The 23,051-nt window shown below is 43.3% G+C and overlaps 2 protein-coding genes across 2 annotated transcripts; one reads left to right on the top strand and one right to left on the bottom strand.

Moving 5' to 3' along the window:
• vwde (von Willebrand factor D and EGF domains) lies at window positions 1-2,126 on the top strand (the record flags this gene model as incomplete). Its single annotated transcript, XM_041873484.2, is given in 5 exon segments — window positions 1-86; window positions 279-374; window positions 635-739; window positions 1,026-1,121; window positions 1,792-2,126. Coding segments are annotated over 5 exon segments (496 nt in total), but the record flags the coding sequence as incomplete, so codon positions are not given.
• A 191-nt stretch (window positions 2,127-2,317) lies between these two features.
• Window positions 2,318-22,433, bottom strand: vwdel (von Willebrand factor D and EGF domains-like). Its single transcript, XM_045217439.1, is given in 30 exon segments — window positions 2,318-3,635; window positions 3,735-3,832; window positions 3,931-4,026; window positions 4,129-4,224; window positions 4,420-4,515; window positions 4,689-4,784; window positions 4,898-4,993; window positions 5,142-5,237; window positions 5,491-5,586; window positions 9,385-9,480; window positions 11,149-11,577; window positions 11,698-11,961; window positions 12,121-12,255; window positions 12,655-12,874; window positions 13,193-13,455; window positions 14,029-14,061; window positions 14,064-14,142; window positions 15,004-15,108; window positions 15,463-15,501; window positions 15,536-15,628; window positions 15,851-15,987; window positions 16,178-16,562; window positions 16,564-17,047; window positions 20,501-20,585; window positions 20,587-20,704; window positions 21,046-21,186; window positions 21,188-21,320; window positions 21,463-21,536; window positions 21,915-22,132; window positions 22,358-22,433. Coding segments are annotated over 30 exon segments (4,392 nt in total). The 3' UTR covers window positions 2,318-3,620.
• Window positions 22,434-23,051: the final 618 nt, after the last annotated feature.

Below are 23,051 nucleotides of genomic sequence, written 5' to 3'. Positions count from 1 at the left end.
CCCTCCGTGCCAACATGCTGGCATCTGCATCCGAAACAACACCTGCTTCTGCTCTCGCGGCTATGAGGGAGAGACCTGCCAGTATGGTGATGTTACAACTTTATATTTGCCTAGAAAGGAGACAGAAAACAAAATAGCCAAACTAGAAAAGAAAAGTCATGCATTGAACAATATATGAAATATGTATATCATATATTTTTTCATCACAACATGTATGTAACATTTGCATGACTTACTGGATGAGTGCTGATGAATATATTGCCTGTTGTTTTGAACAGCTAACTGCTATCCCAAATGTAAGAATGGAGGAGAGTGCCTTCGCCCTGGGAAATGCAGATGTCCTTCTGGATTTGGAGGAAAATATTGTCATAAAGGTACTTATCTAATTCTGTAAACCTTTTAGATATACAGTATGTTGGTGCTTGGTTAATGTTAAAAATCTGAGTAAATATTGTAATAATATCTATGTATTGGTAACTACAGGAGGCTAGTACAAGTAACCTAATATGTTTTATTTAGAGAGAGTGTGGTTGGACAAGGGTGGGGAGTTAAGACTTAGTCCTATAGTAAAAGGTTCTGAACATGGACATGGGGAGGGAAGTGGATGATTTGATTTTATGTCTGTCTTTTCCAGTGAAATGTGATAGTGGATGCTGGAATGGTGGCGACTGCATCGCTGTGAACGGAGTGGCCAAGTGCATCTGTCCCTCCAGCTGGACCGGCTCCAAATGCCAAGAGGGTTTGTTTACATCCTAATTAGCCTAATCCACACAGAGGTGAAACCAGCAGTGAGACTGGTTGCTCAGCTGGCCTATTAATCAACAGTAGCATATAAATCCTCTCCGGAACCCTCTGACAACTTCATTGCAATGCCAAGATACCTTCACACGTACTAAAACAATAAAAAATAGTTTATTTAATTACGTTCGAATGGGACAAAGAAAACGCTTCACATGGCCAAAGGTATAATGGTGATTTATTGGTTCCCAGAATGTTGAGAATGCATTGTTGCGATGTTTCCCCAGCGATCTGTCCCCAGGGGTGCAGGAACGGGGGCAGCTGTGTGGCCCCAGGAATCTGCAGCTGTCCAGAGGGCTGGCTGGGTGGAGCCTGCCACACTGGTGAGTGAGATCTTAAGACGAATGCACTAACTGTAAGTCGCTCTGGATAAGAACGTCTGCTAAATGACTAAAATGTAATGTAAAATTTGAGACTCATATACACACAGTTCACTCTCATAAACTCTCACAGATTTGGCACACAACCAACATACAGTATACACATTTTCAGACATGCACTTTCTTACTCTCACCCCAACAGACACACAAACACGGTACATTATGCACACACTAGCAGACACACTTACACAGATACAGGCAACAGGCCAAATAAATGTATAACCGTAACTGGAGCCTAATCACTAATCTGTTCTGGATGTGTGTCAAGTGTGTTACTTTGTAACAAACTGACACACTTGGGTCAAACAATAGATGGCAGAGAAGTTAATCAGGCATGCTAAAGAATAACAAGTATAAATCAGACTGTCAGCAAATTAAGAAATTATAAACAGAAGTGTGTGAGAAGTGTGTGAGAAAGTGAGAAACCTGTCAACGTGAGATATCTGTTGAAAATGACTGTTTTGAGATTTTGTTCTCAGAGCGGTCTTTCCCCAGATGTGAAGAGGCCACCAGAGTACATAATGAGCCCTCCTTCCTTTCTTTCTTAATGTAACATCTATTTTTCTTATTTCCCTCTCCCTCTGTCTCTTTCCCCTCTCTCTCTATCTTGCAGCTGTGTGTCACCAGCCCTGTCTGAATGGAGGCAAGTGTGTGTCTCCCGATACGTGCCGCTGTCGCCCTCCTTACTCCGGACCACGCTGTGAGGAGAGGAAGAAGGTGTTTTAACCCTATAGGGGGTCAGAGGTCAAAGAGGACCAGTCAGAGGCCATGTACAACCGTATTCATTCCAAATCCGGTGCTTTAGATATTGTCTCTCAGCCTTTTGTAAATGTTTTTTTAAAGAACCACAGATTTTTGTGTTAACGATAACATTTGACTGTTAACTTAATATCTACTATACAATTTTGTGTTTGTGCTATATAATGAATAAAATGTGGATACAAGGTTTATTGTTATTTTCTTTTGAAATCATTTCTTATCATGCAGTCAGATGATTTACAGTAAAACAACACTTAGCGAACTGCTTTTACTAACAATATACTGTAGCTAATTAATAGTATAACTAAACTGTTACAAAAGTGTATGTCCAGCCCCTACTGTATTGTATTTGAACCAGTCAACATGTTACTTACAGCAAATTACACAATCACTTTTTATTTTGTTTCAATATGCGTGATTTACAACAATGAGGTTTAAGTGTTAAAATAATGAATGTTTTGACCTACAGTACCAGTCAAAAGTTTGGACACACCTACTCATTCAAGGGATTTTCTTTATTTTCACTATTTTTTACATTGTAGAATAATAGTGAAGACATCAAAACTATGAAATAACACATATGGAATCATGTAGTAACCAAAAAAGTGTTAAACAAATCAAAATATATTTTATATTTGAGATTCTTCAAATAGCCACCCTTTGCCTTGATGACAGCTTTGCACACTCTTTCTACAATGTAGAAAATAGTAAAAATAAAGCAAAACCCTCGAATGAGTAGGTGTGTCCAAATTTGGACTGGTACTATATCTACAGTATAATGTACAAAAGTGATCAAGTATATCTGAATTGATACTTATAACAGATCTCGTCAACAGTTACAAAACGATTGCAGACAAGTGGACATAAAAATCAAACAAGCTAATAACATTTCCAAGGCAGGTGTGATGCATAAAGAAGAATAGTATTATTTCTCCATACATATTAAGTGTGAAACAACAGTGCACAACAGTTTAGGCAAAAAAACACTTTCAGTACCACAATAAACCACAGCGGAAAAAACTTTGGTCAAATTAATAACAAGGAACAACAAAACAAATAGAAAAGTGGGTATTAATATCTTATAAATCTAGATTGTTCTTCAATAAACCATCAACTAGTTTTTCATCGGATTCTCTTCTCTTACTCTAACGTAATACTGTGTGCAGTAACACTTTTGTATAAAAGCCTAGGATAAGGACTATAAAACACATTTGTATGCATTAAAATACATGTCTGAACGTCTATGTTAGATTACATAGTTTGGCTACGTTTACACAGGCAGCACATTTCTGATCTTTTGCCCAATTATTGTCAAAACAGCTGATCTGATTGGTCAAAACACCAATTAGTATTATGCATTGTTAATGAATATGCTATGCATTTCTTATGCTAGGGCTTTATATCAATGTGCTACCTTGAGCATTGAGGTAGCAACAAAACAGGGACAATTAGATACGTGCAATATATCCAGTCCCCGTTAATGTACAAAGATACACACACATGCACACGCACACACACACAATTACACGCACGAACACACACACACACAAGCACACACACAAACACACACACACACACACATACAGGCACACACACTCCATGATCACAGACTGCCTAATAAGGACTCTTCTCTTCTGTTGCGCTGTGTATTTTGTAAAACTTCTGCATCTTCAGTAATTTCCCTTATGCAAGAGGGGCCTACAAAAGAGCAAAGAGGTTTTACAGTACACAATCTCCCCAACCCCCCCAAAAAACAACAAATGTTAATAAACATCCAACTGTGACCCCAATGCTCACCTTTAACCCACAGGTGACGCCAGTGTACCCATTGCGGCAGTGGCAGAAGTTGGGCAGGACACACCTTCCCCCATTAAGACATCTCTGCTTACAGATGGCTGTGCGTCAGGCAGATGGAGGACAGTATAGAACTCAATATAAGTACAGGATAAAAGTATATATCTATGTATTGAAACTTGGCAGCAATAGGACTCACCGGACTGACACTGCAGGCCTTCCCATCCCGTGGGACAATGGCAGGTGTTGGCTCCCACACACTCACCACCGTTCTTACACTTCTGCAGGCACACGGCTAAATACACACACACACATAGAGATGCTTAGCATTGTCTAGGCATGTTTACATGAGGACAGGTTCAGGTTAACAGTGGTTGTACATTATGTTCTCACTCACGAATGTTACACCTCTTCCCCCTCCACCCAGAGGCACAGGAGCAGGAGTTGGGCCCCACACACTTCCCCTTGTTCATGCACATGGGGTCACACACACCTGAAAGACACAACGCAACATGCATCTTTGGCTCAATGAACATAACTGCATGTACTTACTAGCTTGCTACAGGGTTATTACAATTAGGTTCTATCACATGTATTTACGTTGGTATAGGGCCTAGAACCATTTAATACTGCATGCATAGACAGTGATGTGGGGTGTCTGGTTGTGTTGGGTGGCAGTGGCACTTACTCTTCTGACACCTCTTCCCTGTGTAGCCCTCGGGGCAGGAGCACACGTTGTTCCTCATACACTGACCTCCGTTCTTACAGGGAGGGCTGCACACAGCTGGAGGGCGCAACACACACAGTGACACACCTACAGTAATACCTCACTAAACCAAAGTACCACCATGCAATAGACTTCTGTGCAAATTGACGGATCAATCACTATTAGGAGAACAGTAGAATGTCTCATAATCAATTGAGGTTATTGATTGTCAATATGACACCTATTCTTACCAATCTGACATTGGGAGCCATAGAAGCCACTGGGACAGGTGCAGATGTTGGGTTTGATACAAGTCCCACCATTCAAACACACTGGATTGCAGACAGCTGGAGATAAATACAATGGAATATTTAGCCCATAGCTAAACATACTGTTGTCAAAAAGAGATACATTCGGCATGGGCTTCTAAGTAGAAACATGTGGTGTTGATTGGAGTTACCTGAGTTACATGTTGGTCCGTACCAGCCAGACTTGCACTTACACACATCGGGAGAAATACACTCCCCTCCGTTTTCACAGTGCCTGTTGCACACCACTGAACAGAGACACACACAGACACAGTTACACATGACAAATCCTAACCCCTATACACACATTCCGTTTTTTTTAGGCAAGCAGATAATTGTAGGGAAACATGATACAGTATATGCCAGAAAGGATAAATGGATTGAATGAGCTCTCACTGATTTCACATCTTGGTCCCACGTAACCGTAAGGACAGGTGCAGAGATTCCTGGCCAGACAGGTTCCGCCATGCTGGCAAGACGGCTCACAGTTAGCTACAAACACAGCAACCAAGAGGTGTACAGAGCATCCAGTAAGAAAATGAGAATATTTACAGTACAATATATACAATGGAGAACATATAGCCTTGACCCAGATCTGTTTGTGCTATCTTGCCAACTCCTATTACATCATTGTCAAGCCACACAATGAGTGACAATGAGTTGGCAAGATAGCACAAACCGATTTGGGGCCAGGATATACAGTACATAGTTAAGAGTTCAAATATGTGTGGGATGATATGTTTACCTTCCTCACATGTTGGTCCGCTGTAGCCCACAGGACAGACACACACATTTGGCCTGACACACTTCCCATGGTTCTTGCAGTCCGGTCGGCAGACAGCTGAGAAGGTAGAAGGTTAATAGAATCTACAACTTCTATGTGTAACTGAAAACAACTTATTCTAATTTACAGACATTTTTGCAGAAGTTATTTTGTAACTCTCATAAAAAGCCATAAGAACAGAAAGGTTCAGAACTTTTGTGAAACATCACAGTACAGTTGAAAAATATATGGCAAATAGAAATCAAAACTGGATGGTCTTCAGAGATAGATGGGAGTGGTTGAGTGGAGCTGAAGGATGGGACTAAAAACAAACAAAAGATAACTATTGTAAACTATACTGTGTCCGTAAAATGTATATAGTACGTATAAGATGGAAGTAGAAGCCTAAGAGTTGTTGTCCATTAGTTTACTCCAATTAAGGGAGGGGTGGTAGGGTTAGGGGAAAATAATAAATAAAGAAAAATAAATATATATATATATACATTGCCTTCGGAAAGAATTCAGACCCCTTGACCTTTTCCACATTTTGTTACATTACAGCCTTATTCTAAAATGGATTAAATAAAACATTTTCTTCAGCAATCTACACACAATACCCCATAATGACATAATTACATTTTTGCTCATTTATTAAAAAATTAAATACAGAAATACCTTATTTACATAAGTATTCAGCCCCTTTGCTATGAGACTCGAAATTGAGCTCAGGTGCAGGTCCTGTTTCCATTGATCATCCTTGAGATGTTTCTACAACTTGATTGGAGTCCGCCTGTGATTAATTTAATTGATTGGACATGATTTGGAAAGGCACACACCTGTCTATATAAGGTCCAACAGTTGACAGTGCATGTCAGAGCAAAAACCAAGCCATGAGGTCGAAGGAATTGTCCGTAGAGATCCGAGACATGATTCTGTTGAGGCACAGATCTGGGGAAGTGTACCAAAAAATCGCTGCAGCATTGAAGTCCCCAAGAACACAGTGGCCTCCATCATTCTTAAATGGAAGATGTTTGGAACCACCAAGACTCTTCCTAGATCTGGTCGCCCGGCCAAACTGAGCAATTGGGGGAGTCGGGCCTTGGTCAGGGAGGTGACCAAGAACCTGATGGTCACTCTGACAGAGCTCTAGAATTCCTCTGTGGAGATCGGTAGAGAGCACCTTCCAGAAGGACAACCATCTCTGTAGCACTCCACCAATCAGGCCTTTATGGTAGAGTGGCCAGACGGAAGCCACTCCTCAGTAAAAGGCACATGACAGCCCGCTTGAAGTTTGCCAAAAGGGACCTAAAGACTCTCAGACCATGAGAAAGAAGATTATCTGGTCTGATGAAACCAAGATTGAACTCTTTGGCCTGAATGCCAAGCGTCTACATCTGGAGGAAACCTGGCACCATCCCTACGGTGAAACATGGTGGTGGCAGCATCATGCTGTGGGATGTTTTTCAGCGGCAGGGACTGGGAGACTAGTCAGGATCGAGGCAAAGATGAACAGAGCAAAGTACAGAGAGATCCTTGATGAAAACCTGCTCCAGAACGAAGGTTCACCTTCCAACAGGACAACGACCCTAAGCACACAGCCAAGACAACGCAGGAGTGGCTTCGGGACAAGTCTCTAAATGTCTTTGAGAGGCCCAGCCAGAGCCTGGACTTGAACCCGATCGAACATCTCTGGAGAGACCTGAAAATAGCTGTTCAGCAATGCTCCCCATCCAACCTGACAGAGCTTGAGAGGATCTGCAGAAAATAATGGGAGAATCTCCCCAAATACAGGTGTGCCAAGCTTGTAGCGTCATATCCAAGAAGACTTGATGCTGTAATTGCTGCCAAAGGTGCTTCAACAAAGTACTGAGTAAAGGGTCTGAATACTTATGTAAATGTGATATTTCAGTTTTTTTTGTTAATAAATTGGCAAACATTTCTAAAAAACTGTTTTTGCTTTGTCATTATGGGGTATCGTGTGTAGATTGATGAGGGGGAAAAAAACAATTTAATCAATTTTAGAATAAGGCTGTAACGTAACAAAATGTGGAAAAAGTCAAGGGGTCTCTTTCCAAAGGCACTGTATATACTGTACCAGTCAAAAGTTTGGACACACCATTCAAGTGTTTTTCTTTATTTTTACTAATTTCTACATTGTAGAATAATAGTGAAGACATCAAAATCATGTAGTAACCTAAAAATTGTTAAACAAATCAAAATATATTTTATATTTGAGATTCTTCAAAGTAGCCACCCTTTGCCTTGATGACAGCTTTGCACATTTTCTCAACCAGCTTCATGAGGAATGCTTTTCCAACAGTCTTGAAGGAGATCCCACATATGCTTAGCACTTGTTGGCTGCTTTTCCTTCAGTCTGCCGTCCGACTCATCCCAAACCATCTCAATTGGGTTGAGGTCGGGTGATTGTGGAGGCCAGGTCATCTGATGCAGCACTCCATCACTCTCCTTCTTGGTAAAATAGCACTTACACATCCTGGAGGTGTGTTGGGTCATTGTCCTGTTGAAAAACAAATGATAGTCCCACTAAGCCCAAACCAGATGGAATGGTCTATCGCTGCAGAATGCTGTGATAGCCATGCTGGTTAAGTGTGCCTTGAATTCTAAATAAATCACAGACAGTGTCACCAGCAAAGCACCCCCACACCATCACACCTCCTCCTCCATTCTTCATGGTGGGAACCACAGATGCGGAGATCATCCGTTCACCTACTCTGCGTCTCACAAAGACACAGCGGTTGGAACCCAAAATCTCAAATTTGGACTCCAGACCAAAGGACACATTTCCACCGACTAATGTCCATTGCTCGTGTTTCTTGGCCCAAGAAGGTCTCTTCTTCTTATGGGTGTCCTTTAGTAGTTCTTTCTTTGCAGCAATTCGACCATGAAGGCCTGATTCACACAGTCCCCTCTGTATAGTTGATGTTGAGATGTGCTGTGACTTGAACTCTGTGAAGCATTTATTTGGGCTGCAATTTCTGAGGCTGGTAACTCTAATGAACTTATCTTCTGCAGCAGAGGTAACTCTGGTTCTTCCATTCCTGTGGTGGTCCTCATGAGAGCCAGTTTCATCATAGCACCTGATGGTTTTTGCGACTGCACTTGAAGAAACTTTAAAAGTTCTTGACAATTTCCGGATTGATTGACCTTCATGTCTTCAAGTAATGATGGACTGTCATTTGTCTTTGCTTATTTGACCTGTTCTAGCCATAATATGGACTTGGTATTTTACCAAATAGGGCTATCTTCTGTTTATCCCCCCTACCTTGTCACAACACAACTGATTGGCTAATTCCACAAATACAATTTTAAGAAGGGACACCTATTAATTGAAATGCATTCCAGGTGACTACCTCATGAAGCTGGTTGAGAGAATGCCAAGAGTGTGCAAAGCTGTCATCAAGGCTCCCAGGTGCACTTTAATGTAGAGAAAGAGCTGCTTTCATGCCATGTTTATTCTTGTTAGGAAAGGGTGGCTATTTGAAGAATCGCAACTATAAAATATATTTTGATTTGTTTAACACTTTTTTGGTTACTAAATTATTCCATATGTGTTATTTCATCGTTTTGATGTCTTCACTATTACTCTACAATGTAAAAAATAGTAAAAATAAAGAAAAACCCTTGAATGAGTAGGTGTGTCCAAACTTTTGACTGGTAGTGTATATATTGTAATTTTTTTAAATGGGGGATTGGAAATGATGCAGACAATACATTGATGGAAGCCACAATCTATCTGCAATATTAAAGCTGATCTACCCCCCGCAAAAAAAACAACAAAAAGAAACATATATATATAAATAATATAATAAATTGCCATAAGAATATGAACTGTCCAGCCCTGACTGTTGTTCCCACCTATGTGGCAGTTATATCCAGTATAGCCTTCTTTACAAGTGCAGGTGTTGGGTAGAGAGCACTCCATATTCCTTCCACATGGATACCGGCACACAGCTGGAATACACAACACCACAAACAGTTTCATGTCCATGTAAGGATTTCAATGTTATAAATACAGTACCAGTCAAAAGTTTGGACACATCTACTCATTCAAGGGTTTTTCTTTATTTAACTATTTTCTACATTGTAGAATAATAGTAAAGACATCAAAACTATTAAATTACACAGATGGAATCACATAGTAACCAAAAAAGTGTTGAACAAATCAAAATATATTTTATATTTGAGATTCTTCAAAGTAGCCACCCTTTGGCTTCATGACAGCTTTGCACACTCTTGGCATTCTCCCAACCAGCTTCATGAGGTAGTCACCTGGAATGCATTTCAATTAACAGGTGTGCCTTCTTAAAAGTTAATTTGTGGAATTTCTTTCCTTTATAATGCATTTGAGCCAATCAGTTTTGTTGTGACAAGGTAGGGGTCGTATACAGAATATCTATTTGGTAAAAGACCAAGTCCATATTATGGCAAGCACAGCTCAAATAAGCAAAGAGAAATGACAGTCCATCATTACTTTAAGACATGAAGGTCAGTCAATCCGGAAAATTTCAAGAACTTTGAAGGCTTCTTCAAGTGCAGTCGCAAAATCATCAAGCGCTATGATGAAACTGGCCCTCACGAGGACCGCCACAGGAAAGGAAGACCCAGAGTTACCGCTGCTGCAGAGGATAAGTTCATTAGAGTTAACTGCACCTCAGATTGCAGCCCAAATAAATGCTTCACAGAGTTCAAGTAACAGCATCAACATCAACTGTTCAGAGGAGACTGCGTGAATCAGGCCTTCATGGTCGAATTGCTGCAAAGAAACCACTACTAAAGGACACCAATAAGAAGAAGAGACTTGCTTGGGCCAAGAAACACAAGCAATGGACATTAGACCGGTGGAAATCTGTCCTTTGGTCTGGAGTCCAAATTGGAGATTTTTGGTTCCAACCGCCGTGTCTTTGTGAGACGCAGAGTAGGTGAACGGATGATCTCCGCATCTGTGGTTCCCACCATGAAGCATGGAGGAGGAGGTGTGATGGTGTGGGGGTGCTTTGCTGGTGACACTGTCTGTGTTTTATTTAGAATTCAAGGCACACTTAACCAGCATGGCTACCACAGCATTCTGCAGCGATATGCCATCCCATCTGGTTTGCGCTTAGTGGGACTATCATTTGTTTTTCAACAGGACAATGACCCAAAACACACCTCCAGGCTGTGTAAGGGCTATTTGACCAAGAAGGAGAGTGATGGAGTGCTGCATCAGATGACCTGGCCTCCACAATCACCCGACCTCAACCCAATTGAGATGGTTTGGGATGAGTTGGACCGCAGAGTGAAGGAAAAGCAGCCAACAAGTGCTCAGCATATGTGGGAACTCCTTCAAGACTGTTGGAAAAGTATTCCTCATGCCAAGAGTGTGCAAAGCTGTCATCAAGGCAAAGTGTAGCTACTTTGAAGAATCTCAAATATAAAATATATTTTGATTTGTTTAACACTTTTTTGGTTCCTACATCATTCCATTTGTGTTATGTCATAGTTTTGATGTCTTCACTATTATTCTACAATGTAGAAAATAGTAAAAATAAAGAAAAACCCTTGAATGAGTAGGTGTGTCCAAACTTTTGACTGGTATTGTATATGAATGAAAACCAAAGAACAAGAGTGCTAACCGCTAACCTTTGCAGGTGACCCCATCTCCAGTGTAACCATACGGGCAGCGGCCACACTTGAAGGACCCTGAGACAGTGGGCTCACAGGGCACACCGGAGAAGCAGGGCGAGTCCGCACAGGTCACTATGGGAGTCGATGACCCCCACCTGACCCCGTGGTTGAGGTCAGGGGTCAGGTCCACCTTGCTGCTCTGACCTCTGTTGTGATTGGTGGGGGTGGAGACTCTGGTGATAGTTTGGTCCTGGGGGCTAATAGGTGTCTTTCTCTCCATGGAGGGGACTCTCTTGCTACCCGACGAGGGCCCCTCAGTTTTCCTCCTTTTCTGGAAGGAGGAAGAAGAGGAAGAGTTGGAGGTGGTGCCAGTGATTTCCCTACTGGAGTCTTCTGTCACTTGGGGACGTCCATCTTCTCTGTTGGTGGTAACTGGCCTCTGTCCTGTAAAACACTGGAAGTTAAGAGGATAGAGCTTGATTTGTATAGAGCTATTATAACTCAATCACCTCTATCAACTAACCCTATCAATCATCAGCTAAGTGATCAGGTGACCCTTCTCACCTGTTGTGGTGCTTCTACTACAGGTGTGTCCGTTGCCATGGAGCCCAGGTGGACAGGGTCCACAGATGTACCCTATGGACACATGTGTGCTCTCGAAGCACTGCACCCCTGGGTAGCATGGTTGTCTGGAGCAGGGGGCCTGGCCTGATGGTTTAACCGTGCCAGAACCCTGGTGACCTCCAGTGGGTACAGCAGGTACGGGCACGGGCACTCTATGAATAGGCTCATAGTCATCACCCTTACCACTGGACGGCTCTGATTTAACTACAGGAGAAGAGGAGGTAGAATATAATTACTCACAGTCAATATACATATATTGATGAGAGAATGGTGGGTTGAGAGGAGAGACACAGAGAGAGGGGTAGAGAAAGAGAGAGATACAGAGACAGGGAGAGAAACAGAGACAGGGAGAGTGGGACCCACTGCAACTCTTCCCGTCCCCAGTGTAACCCTCTGGACAGGAGCCACAGGTGAATGAGCTCAGTGTATTGTTGCAGCCCACCCCAGGGAAGCACGGCTCTGCGGCACATTCATCCAAATCCTCTCTACAGGTATGACCTGGAACACAAAAACAACATAAAGTACACAGCCTTACACACACAGGATGTAATCTACTAACAAAACATCATACTCTAAATTCACTGAACCAGAAAAGGAAATGTGGCCCTGCTTGTAGGCTATCCACACACTGAAAGAGTGGTCATAAAGAGTATGCTTCTTAGAAAGCATATCTTCATAACCGAATGATTAAAAGTAATAAAGCATCTGAGACCCATAAAAAAGTCTGAAAAGCATCTGAGATGCCTTTTTGCTATTATGAACTGGTTACCAACATAATCAGAATAGTAAAAATATAGTTTTCGTCATACCCTTGGTATAGGGTCTGATATACCAGCCAATCAGCCTTCAGGGCTCACACCACCCAGTTTATAATTCTGTTTCTGTCATGTACATTACCTGTCATTCCGGGGGGACAGATGCAGGAGAAAGAGTTGGGTCCGTCTATACACTTGGCCATACGGCAGGGGTTGGGTTTACAGTCGTCTATGTCCTCCTCACACCTGTCCCCTCTGAAGCCAGCGGGACAGATACATAGGTACTCCCCACTGCCAGGAGGGAGGTTGATGTTTGTAACACAGGAAGCTCTGTTCAGACAGCCACAGGGCCACACAGAGACCTGGGGACACACAGTGGAATAGGATATGTTAGTAGAGCTTATGGACGATTCTGTGGAGAGAATATTGGTATCTGAGGTAAGCTACAGTACATGGGTAAGTTACTATATCTTGGTTACATGGGTAAGATGCATGGGTAAGGTACTGTGTCTTGGTTTTGAATGTCCTGCTAGTACAGCTAGGCTCATACAGTATGTGATCTTTGACGATCAATGATAATTACACATCTAGAGCTCCCTCTTGTGGTATTAATCCATATTTAGACCTTTTAAGCGTCACTTTCAACAGCCTGTTGGCATGGTAAGCGAGACTAACCCTACCTGGACAGAGGCATGCGTCTCAGCATTACAATCGTCTGTGACGGTGAACCGAAAGGTCTGTGTGGAGGTGGAGATGGCAGCGTCAGTAGCCTTCCAGATGACCAGGCCAGCGGGGGAGAGGGAGGCGTCACTGGGGCCTGACTCCAGAGTGAACAGCACCGCAGAGCCCTCTGGGTCCTGAGCCTGCAGCTGGTACACAAAGTTCTCCCCCTGGAACGTCTGCAGACGCCCCTGGGCTGCCTGAAACACTGGAGGCTCGTTCTCTGCCAGGAGCAGAATAGTATTTAGTAATAACATAATAATAACCTAATACTTTAATAATTTCATAATTAAAGGCCATATCCTTATTTGAGGTACAATAATGTTCCTTTATTTCAACTTGTTTATTGATATGTTTATCGATCTTTGTAAAATTTAGATTTTCTGTTTTCATTCCTCGTTCAAACCAGTTTAATCTGGAGTGATTTGGCCTAATTTTATATTAACAAAGAACACTAAAATCAAAACACAGCACAAAGAAGGCATTGGAACACATTGAATCAACCACAATTACAGTACACAAAGTACTTTAAGTTTCTGTAATTACGCTGACCTCAATCACACCTTATTCCCTACAGCATGACCAACTCTGAGCTGTTGACATCTGTTAACGTATTCCAGAGACCATGCAGCCATATGTGTTCTCTGTGACCGTGTGCTCTCGTCAGTAGTTGGTGGCAGCAAATACCTTTTTCCGATTTCAGTTGGCTTGGTATGAATTTGTATACAGATGCTTTTGTATAATATTAAAAGTAATTATAACATATTGTAGTATTAGTAGAGGGTGCTGTACTTACTCTCAGCGATGGACCATGTGTATTGGAGGAGTCTGGTCGGCATATCAAGCAAGGGCTTCTGGGATTTCGGTCTCCCTCTCCATAACATACACTGTCAATGTTGCATGTTTTCTCCTGGGGATCGATACACAGCAACACAATTGGCATATATCTGTTTGCCTTTTAGAAAACATCAAACATCTGATCTTGCCATTGAAATAGGAACCAGGAACACTTTTCGGGCCAACAAGAGAACAGGGCTGGCATTGACTTACTGCATACACACACGCAAGTGAACCTTGATTGGACTAAAACACCTAATTGTTTCCTGTGTTAAGAGATGCCAGAGAGGTAATCACGCCAGCTTCCACCTATCATCTCACCCACACCACTTCTATATGGACCTCCAGCATACATTAAATGACAAACAGAGCATTGGCCACTTTTTGTTTGGGTGATAAATGTTCTGTTTGAGTTCTTCAGAAGAAACTGGTTGGCACACATAACTAGGAGGAGTGGTGCTCAGGTAGGTAGCACATGGGGAAGTGTCCCCACTTGCGCCACATAGCTAGCTTTCTGTGTGGCGCCGTATGTTAAGACGCTTCAGGCTGATGGGTAAGTTTCACACTTCCCCATGTGCTACACTCACATTTAGTTTTAAGAGGGGCCAGGCCCCATGTACTGGTTTTTCCTGGTGGGAAAGGGGCCTGAAATTTGAGCTAGCCTGAACATCTGTTGAATGTCCCACAACATAATGTACTGTATCTGTTGAATGTTAGTGGCTGAAAAAGAACACAAACTACGAGAAGCTGATTCATGCATCCTCAGGCTGAGAACATGTTTCTCAATCAAATTGGAAAACACAAGGAACAAGGACATGAAAAAAATGAATCATTTAAAATCAGACTCTAATCATTAAACAACACATTCTGATCTTGCTACCAGAAACGTTGTGATACCATTAAAACCCTGAGAAAAAAACAAAGAGAAACCCACCCTCGAGGTACAGAGAACGTCAGCATTGAGCGTGCAGATCTGACAGGCTCCATCGAACAGGGTCAGGATCTTGGCATTGCTGTAGCCGTAGCCGTCGTTGGACACCTGCCAAGACAATGTTAATGACTTACTTATCAGTGACTACTGGTAATAAATATTTACAGAAGCTACGACTATAAGTAAGGGTATCTTGTCCAGGTTTCACCATCTTGAAAACATCTGGTAGGTGTGCAAACAAACCATATCAGAACACTAGACCAGAACACTGCCCTGCTACAAATAGTACTATTGTTTAGGGCTCTGTTATCCAGCTGTATTTTATGGGTCATTGGCCCATTCCCAAATGAGTCTGGACCCATTGGTGGGTTGGGGCCTTTTGGGTCACAGCTTAAGACTGGTTCCTGGTTAGAAATGGCAAAAACATTACTGAGATGTGCTGCATAGCGTTGTTCCACTGACTTTGATCTGCCAGCGTGCGAGGGGTCTGCCGGTGGCCATATCCAGGTCCACGCCTGCAGTGGGTTGTCTGTACTCCCAGGGGGAGCCGACACTCCAGACCTGACACATCCAGGAAGGTAGCCAGGGAAAACTGAGGTTCGTCCAGGGTCCACTCACCATCCACAAACTGGACACACGCAGACAGAGACAGGCGGGGTCAGAAGTACTGTGCTACAGAAAATAATAGTCATAAGTATGTGGTGTGTGGTGGTGTATGTGTGTGTGTGTGTGTGTGTGTGTGTGTGTGTGTGTGTGTGTGTGTGTGTGTGTGTGTGTGTGTGTGTGTGGGTGTCGGTGTGTCGGTGTCGGTGTGTATGTGTGTGTTTATGTGTGTGATGTAGCATGGTACCTTTTCCTTCAAAAATTCACACTTGAGTTCATAGGAGTCTTTGAAGCCTTGTCCAAAGACCTGTACAGTGGAGCAGTCACTCTGTCTGACATCACACAGTCCCTCGTTCTCCAGCTCTGTGATCTCTGGAGTCTGGTCTTCACCATCCCAGACGACAGAAAAAAATGTCAGCAGGTTTTTAAATCGCTTTACTAGGATTAGCTAATTACTGTGATATGTCTTTCATTTTGATTAACTACAAGCCAAACCCTGGCCTAGTGTTGACTTACAATATGTATGATTGACTTATAGATGTGTGTTACTGATCCAATCCTGCCCTCTTCTTACCAGAGATAACGCTGCAGTCGTAGGAGCCGAATCCGGGGAAGCACAAACACCCCCACTCGGAGCACTGCCCATTCCCATTACATAGATTAGGACACTTGAGGAAGGACAACATGTCCTGGTGCTCTCCCTCTCTCCCCCTCTCCTCCACTAGCCTCCTCTCACACTCGTTCTCAAGCAGAGGCAGAGTGGCGCCCACCCAGGCCTGGTCGTCCTTTAGCTGGAGGTCGCTGACGCACATAGCCACCGCCTGGCTCACTATGGCCGGGCCTAAGAGCCGGCCGCAGCCCAGGGCCACACTGGAGTTAGCCACCACCCGCTGGCACTGCACCCTGGCCTGGAGCTGTGTTAGCCCAGACGGGGTGGGCCAGGTGGGGGGTAGGGGAGGACTCGGGCTGGGCTGCCAGCTCGTGGTCCTCTGGGAAGAAGTAGGTGAAGCCCTCCAGGTCGGACTGGCTCAAGCTCTGGTAGGGCGTGTTGGGGAGGAACTGGTAGGACTGGCGCCTTCCACGGCTTCTCTGGTTGTTGGCTCCATGGCTGGAGCCTGTTAGGGTAGAGCCTCTCTCTCCAGGCTGGGAGGCGGTGTCCTCGGCCTGGCCATGCTGGTTGGAGTTCCCTGAGGGGTAGTCATGGTGGCCTTTGAACAGCTCTACTGAGTTGATGTATTCGGCAGTGACATCTAGAGTAGGGATTATACTGTGGAGTCTCACGTTGCCGTGGTGAGAACAGGAGGAGTCGGAGCCAGGGATTGGCTGAGACCTGGTTCGCGGGGATTTGGGGCGGGACTCTTCTTCACAGTTACAGTACCTGTGAGGGTTTGGGGCGCTCTGATAGGACGGAACGGTGTCAAACAAGCTGCTACCAGGAGGGAGTCTGCCAGAAGAGAAATACAAACTCATCAGTTAGGATTTCTATGGAAATAAATCACAACCACAGCTGAAAGAGCTCATGTACAGTACCAGTCAAAAGTTTGGACACACCTACTTATTCAAGTGTTTTTCTTCATTTGTACTATTTTCTACATTGTAGAATAATATCTAAGACATCAAATGAATGTACACATAATGAAATAACACATATGGAATCATGAAGTAACCAAAAAAGTGTTAAACAAATCAAAATATATTTGAGATTTGAGATTCTTCAAATAGCCACCATTTGCCTTGATGACAGCTTTGCACACTCTTGGCATTCTCTCAACCAGCTTCACCTGGAATGCTTTTCCAACACTCTTGAATTAGTTCCCACATACAGTGGGAAAAAAAGTATTTAGTCAGCCACCAATTGTGCAAGTTCTCCCACTTAAAAAGATGAGAGAGGCCTGTAATTTTCATCATAGGTACACGTCAACTATGACAGACAAAATGAGAAAAAAAAATCCAGAAAATCACATTGTAGGATTTTTAATGAATTTATTTGCAAATTATGGTGGAAAATAAGTATTTGGTCAATAACAAAGTTTCTCAATACTTTGTTATATACCCTTTGTTGGCAATGACACAGGTCAAACGTTTTCTGTAAGTCTTCACAAGGTTTTCACACACTGTTGCTGGTATTTTGGCCCATTCCTCCATCAAGATCTCCTCTAGAGCAGTGATGTTTTGGGGCTGTCGCTGGGCAACACGGACTTTCAACTCCCTCCAACGATTTTCTATGGGGTTGAGATCTGGAGACTGGCTAGGCCACTCCAGGACCTTGAAATGCTTCTTACGAAGCCACTCCTTCGTTGCCCGGGCGGTGTGTTTGGGATCATTGTCATGCTGAAAGACCCAGCCACGTTTCATCTTCAATGCCCTTGCTGATGGAAGGAGGTTTTCACTCAAAATCTCACGATACATGGCCCCATTTATTCTTTCCTTTACGGATCAGTCGTCCTGGTCCCTTTGCAGAAAAACAGCCCCAAAGCATGATGTTTACACCCCCATGCTTCACAGTAGGTATGGTGTTCTTTGGATGCAACTCAGCATTCTTTGTCCTCCAAACACGACGAGTTGAGTTTTTACCAAAAAGTTATATTTTGGTTTCATTTGACCATATGACATTCTCCCAATCCTCTTCTGGATCATCCAAATGCACTCTAGCAAACTTCAGACGGGCCTGGACATGTACTGGCTTAAGCAGGGGGACACGTCTGGTACTGCAGGATTTGAGTCCCTAGCGGCGTAGTGTGTTACTGATGGTAGGCTTTGTTACTTTGGTCCCAGCTCTCTGCAGGTCATTCACTATGTCCCCCGTGTGGTTCTGGGATTTTTGCTCACCGTTCTTGTGATCATTTTGACCCCAAGGGGTGAGATCTTGCATGGAGCCCCAGATCGAGGGATATTATCAGTGGTCTTGTATGTCTTCCATTACCTAATAATTGCTCCCACAGTTGATTTCTTCAAACCAAGCTGCTTACCTATTGCAGATTCAGTCTTCCCAGCCTGGTGCAGGTCTACAATTTTGTTTCTGGTGTCCTTTGACAGCTCTTTGGTCTTGGCCATAGTGGAGTTTGGAGGTGTGACTGTTTGAGGTTGTGGACAGGTGTCTTTTATACTGATAACAAGTACAAACAGGTGCCATTAATACAGGTAACGAGTGGAGGACAGAGGCCTCTTAAAGAAGAAGTTACAGGTCTGTGAGAGCCAGAAATCTTGCTTGTTTGTAGGTGACCAAATACTTATTTTCCACCATAATTTGCAAATAAATTCATAAAAAATCCTACAATGTGATTTTCTGGATTTTTTTTCCTCAATTTGTCTGTCATATTTGACGTGTACCTATGATGAAAATTACAGGCCTCTCTCATCTTTTTAAGTGGGAGAACTTGCACAATTGGTGGCTGACTAAATACTTTTTTTCCCCACTGTATGCTGAGCACTTGTTGGCTGCTTTTCCTTCACTCTGCCGTCCGACTCATCCCAAACCATCTCAATTGGGTTGAGGTCGGGGGATTGTGGAGGCCAGGTCATCTGATGCAGCACTCCATCACTCTCCTTCTTGGTAAAATAGCCCTTACACAGCCCGGAGGTGTGTTGGGTCATTATCCTGTTGAAAAACAAATGATAGTCCCACTAAGCCCAAACCAGATGGGATGGTGTATCGCTGCAGAATGCTGTGGTAGCCATGCTGGTTAAGTGTTGAATTCTAAATAAATCACAGACAGTGTCACCAGCAAAGCACCCCCACACCATCACACCTCCTCCTCCATTCTTCATGGTGGGAACCACAGATGCGGAGATCATCCGTTCACCTACTCTGCGTCTCACAAAGACAAAGCGGTTGGAACCAAAAATCTCAAATTTGGACTCCAGACCAAAGGACAGATTTCCACCGGTCTAATGTCCATTGCTCGTGTTTCTTGGCCCAAGCAGGTCTCTTCTTCTTATTGGTGTCCTTTAGTAATGGTTTCTTTGCAGCAATTCGACCATGAAGGCCTGATTCACACAGTCCCCCTCTGAACAGTTGATGTTGAGATGTGTCTGCGACTTGAACTCTGTGAAGCATCTATTTGGGCTGCAATTTCTGAGGCTGGTAACGCTAATGAACTTATCCTCTGCAGCGAGGTAACTCTGGGTCTTCCATTCCTGTGGTGGTCCTCATGAGAGCCAGTTTCATCATAGCGCTTGATGGTTTTGCGACTGCATTGAAGAAACGTTAAAAGTTATTGAAATGTTCCGTATTGACTGACCTTCATGTCTTAAAGTAATGACGGACTGTCATTTCTCTTTGCTTATTTGAGCTGTTCTTGCAATAATATGGACTTGATTTTTTACCAAATAGGGCTATCTTCTGTATACCCCCCCTACCTTGTCACAACACAACTGGTTGGCTCAAACGCATTAAGAAGGAAATAAATTCCACTAATTAACTTTTAAGAAGGTACACCTGTTAATTTAAATGCATTCCAGGTGACTACCTCATGAAGCTGGTTGAGAGAATGCCAAGAGTGTGCAAAGCTGTCATCAAGGCAAAGGGTGGCTATTTGAAGAATCTCAAATACAACATACATTTGATCTGTTTAACACTTTTTTGGTTACTACATGATTCCATATGTGTTATTCATAGTTTTTGATATCTTCACTATTGTTCTACAATGTAAAAAATAGTGAAAATAAAGAAAAACCCTTGAAGGAGTAGGTGTGTCCAAACTTTTGACTGGTACTGTAAATGTTCAAAATGATTAATATCCAAAAGCCTGCTCCTGTTTTGCAGATCTAAAGAAACTGTATAGGCATAGGAATTACAATGAAAGCTGCAATGCAATCATTGGTAGGCTGGTTAGAATCTGCAAACTCCATAAAGTTAGGGACTAGAGGTTGATTTGAGATTTGGCATCAGACTAACCTCCATTCAGAGATGAAGGCTGCTACGTCTTCATTGTCCAGCGCTGCGCCCCCTGCTGTGTGGAGGTCATTGTGCGTCTGTCCGTCATATCGTTCCACACAGGCCCTCGGTGTAGCCCCAGTCTGAGCTGGGGGCCCTCAGGGTCAGACTCATGCCCCAGTCAGACACATCGGCACACACAAATGCCCCAGACGAGAAGGTAATCTACAGCACAGAAAGAAAGGGATTAGATCCTATTGTATTCTGTTGTATTTCATTTGATTTTACTCTATTCTATTGAGACTAAATTATTTTCTGCTTTCCAGTGCTTCGCTATATCATCACAGTCTGTATCATATCATAATTAGCATAAACAATTGAATCCCGACTTTGCACTGTAAGTTTACACTGCCTTTCACAACACCCTATTGGCTAATGACTACTTCCTGTGGGCGTGGGCTTCCACTCAGTAACCTTTTATTTTTCCTGGCACCACCAACTCATCAGAGGACAACTTTATTTTTAAAAATGTTTTAATGTTACATTTTATTTACTTATTTATTCACTCACTGTGACTTTCGTCCTTGGTAAGACTCAGTGATGCGGATGCAGCTCTTGCCCCGTCCCCTGTTCTTCACTGACAGGTGCGGCCTGGTGTCCCCCAGCTCGCCGTTGCACATGTCGAAGGCTATGACGTCACCGCCGTCCCCTCGCGACGCCGCACATGCATGAGGCGCCGTGGACCACGCTCCCGCACTCCCACTGGCGCACATGGACCTCGAACGGCTGCCGCGTGCTCTTGTACAGCACAAACGTCCCAATCTGGTAGTTGTCATACTGCCTGGAAGGAAATGCATTAAATACATTACAGTACAGTATCAGTTACTGTAATGTGTATTCTTGTGATTGTTATTATATTTGCAGACTAATATTGCCATGACTGCATCTATCATTTTGCTGACTAAAAGGAGTGATTGAAGTACCTGCCATCAAACGTGATGATGTGAGGATCAGTGAAAGAGTAGCAGTATGCAGAGGGAACATCCTTCACTGTGATCTGAAAACACAAAGCAGATATCACATATCAAATATAATTTATTTCATTTTCACATTCAGCTATCTAGATGAGAAAATAAAGTGTATACAGAACATGCTTATATGATTGTGTTGGCAACTTACAGTTTGTGTATGGGCAATTGTACACTATACAGTATATACAGCATCATAGCATATTCTCCATTGAGTGAGTTAAGTGTAACAACCTAGACTGATCCCAGATCTGTTTATGCTGTCTTACAAAGTTTTGTGCCAAACAGTGTGACAATGACCATGGGAGTTGGCAAGATAGCACAAACAGATCTGGGACCAGGCTAGCAAAACCATCCCCTCTCCTCCCAACCCATCACAAGGTTTTTTTTTCTTCCAGTTACAGTACCTGGACACTCTGTAGTGTGTAGCGCTCCAGAGGGAAGTTGGATGTGACGATGGGTTTGACAGAGATCTGTGTCGTCCTGTCTCCGTCCCTGAGGAAGTCTGTGACAGCGCTGAGGTGAACCAGGGCCTGGCTACACACCCCGTTACGACACCCCAGGCTCTGGGAGAGATCCACCTGGCACGAGGACAACACCACATCTGGACCCAGCAGATCCTCTCCTATGGAGGAACAAATAGATCATTTAATGGTTGTTGTCGTTGGCTTTGTTTTTGTCTATTTCGTAGGGATACCGACATGTCAGAATGCGTTGTCACTGGAGAATCAAGACGCTATGGAAATCAAACGTATTGCCAAAATCAGTTATTAAAAATACTAAATTGTGAAGAATATAACTTTACTGAGGTGATACTGTGAGTATGCAGGATTACTTACGAAGCCTTTACCTTGATTGCTTGTACTCAGGTGTAAGGAGAGAGTACACTGCTCTGTGGAGGAGGAGGAGGAGAGGAGGAGAGGCATCGCCAGGGCAGGGACAGGATGGTACTCTCCACAGTCAACTCATAGTCCTTCCCATCCTCAGACACAGTAGTCACCTCTGGTCTCAACTGCAGAGACAAGTCACAAGAGACATTCTGACTAACCAGTGACTACTTAAAACAAAGGAGACACACAAACCCTAGACCCAGAGAGAGGCAGACAGACAGGCACGCCCGCACACACACTTACAACACTTTACACAGCACTCAAACACCAAATCCTTGAAATAGTGTTCTCTATCTCTTTGATTTACCCTGATCCCGCGAAGAACTCTTTGCTCTCCACTGGGTTCCCTGGATGTCCAGCAGTCCAGAAAAAAACTGGAGCAACTGCAGTAAATCTGACAGAGAGGAAGGACAGCCACAGCCGTTCAAGAGGAAGAGAGAGGCTACAGTTCAGGATGTATAAAAGCCTTTACAGTTGAAGCCAGGTGATAGACATGATACCACGGTAAAACAAAACAACATGTCTGACTAGAGTTTCATAAAGGATGACAAGACAATATACTGTTTAACTTTGATGGCCGGTGGCAATCTGGGTTTTTAAACACGGCCAGCTCTATCGCTCTATATCCTCACTTGTAAAACAAATTCACTTCAG

The sequence above is a fragment of the Coregonus clupeaformis genome, unplaced genomic scaffold, assembly GCF_020615455.1.
Source record: "Coregonus clupeaformis isolate EN_2021a unplaced genomic scaffold, ASM2061545v1 scaf1056, whole genome shotgun sequence".
Taxonomy (NCBI): Eukaryota; Metazoa; Chordata; class Actinopteri; order Salmoniformes; family Salmonidae; genus Coregonus; species Coregonus clupeaformis.
The sequence above is the reverse complement of the archived record's forward strand: the minus strand, read 5'-3'. Positions and strand labels throughout refer to the sequence as shown.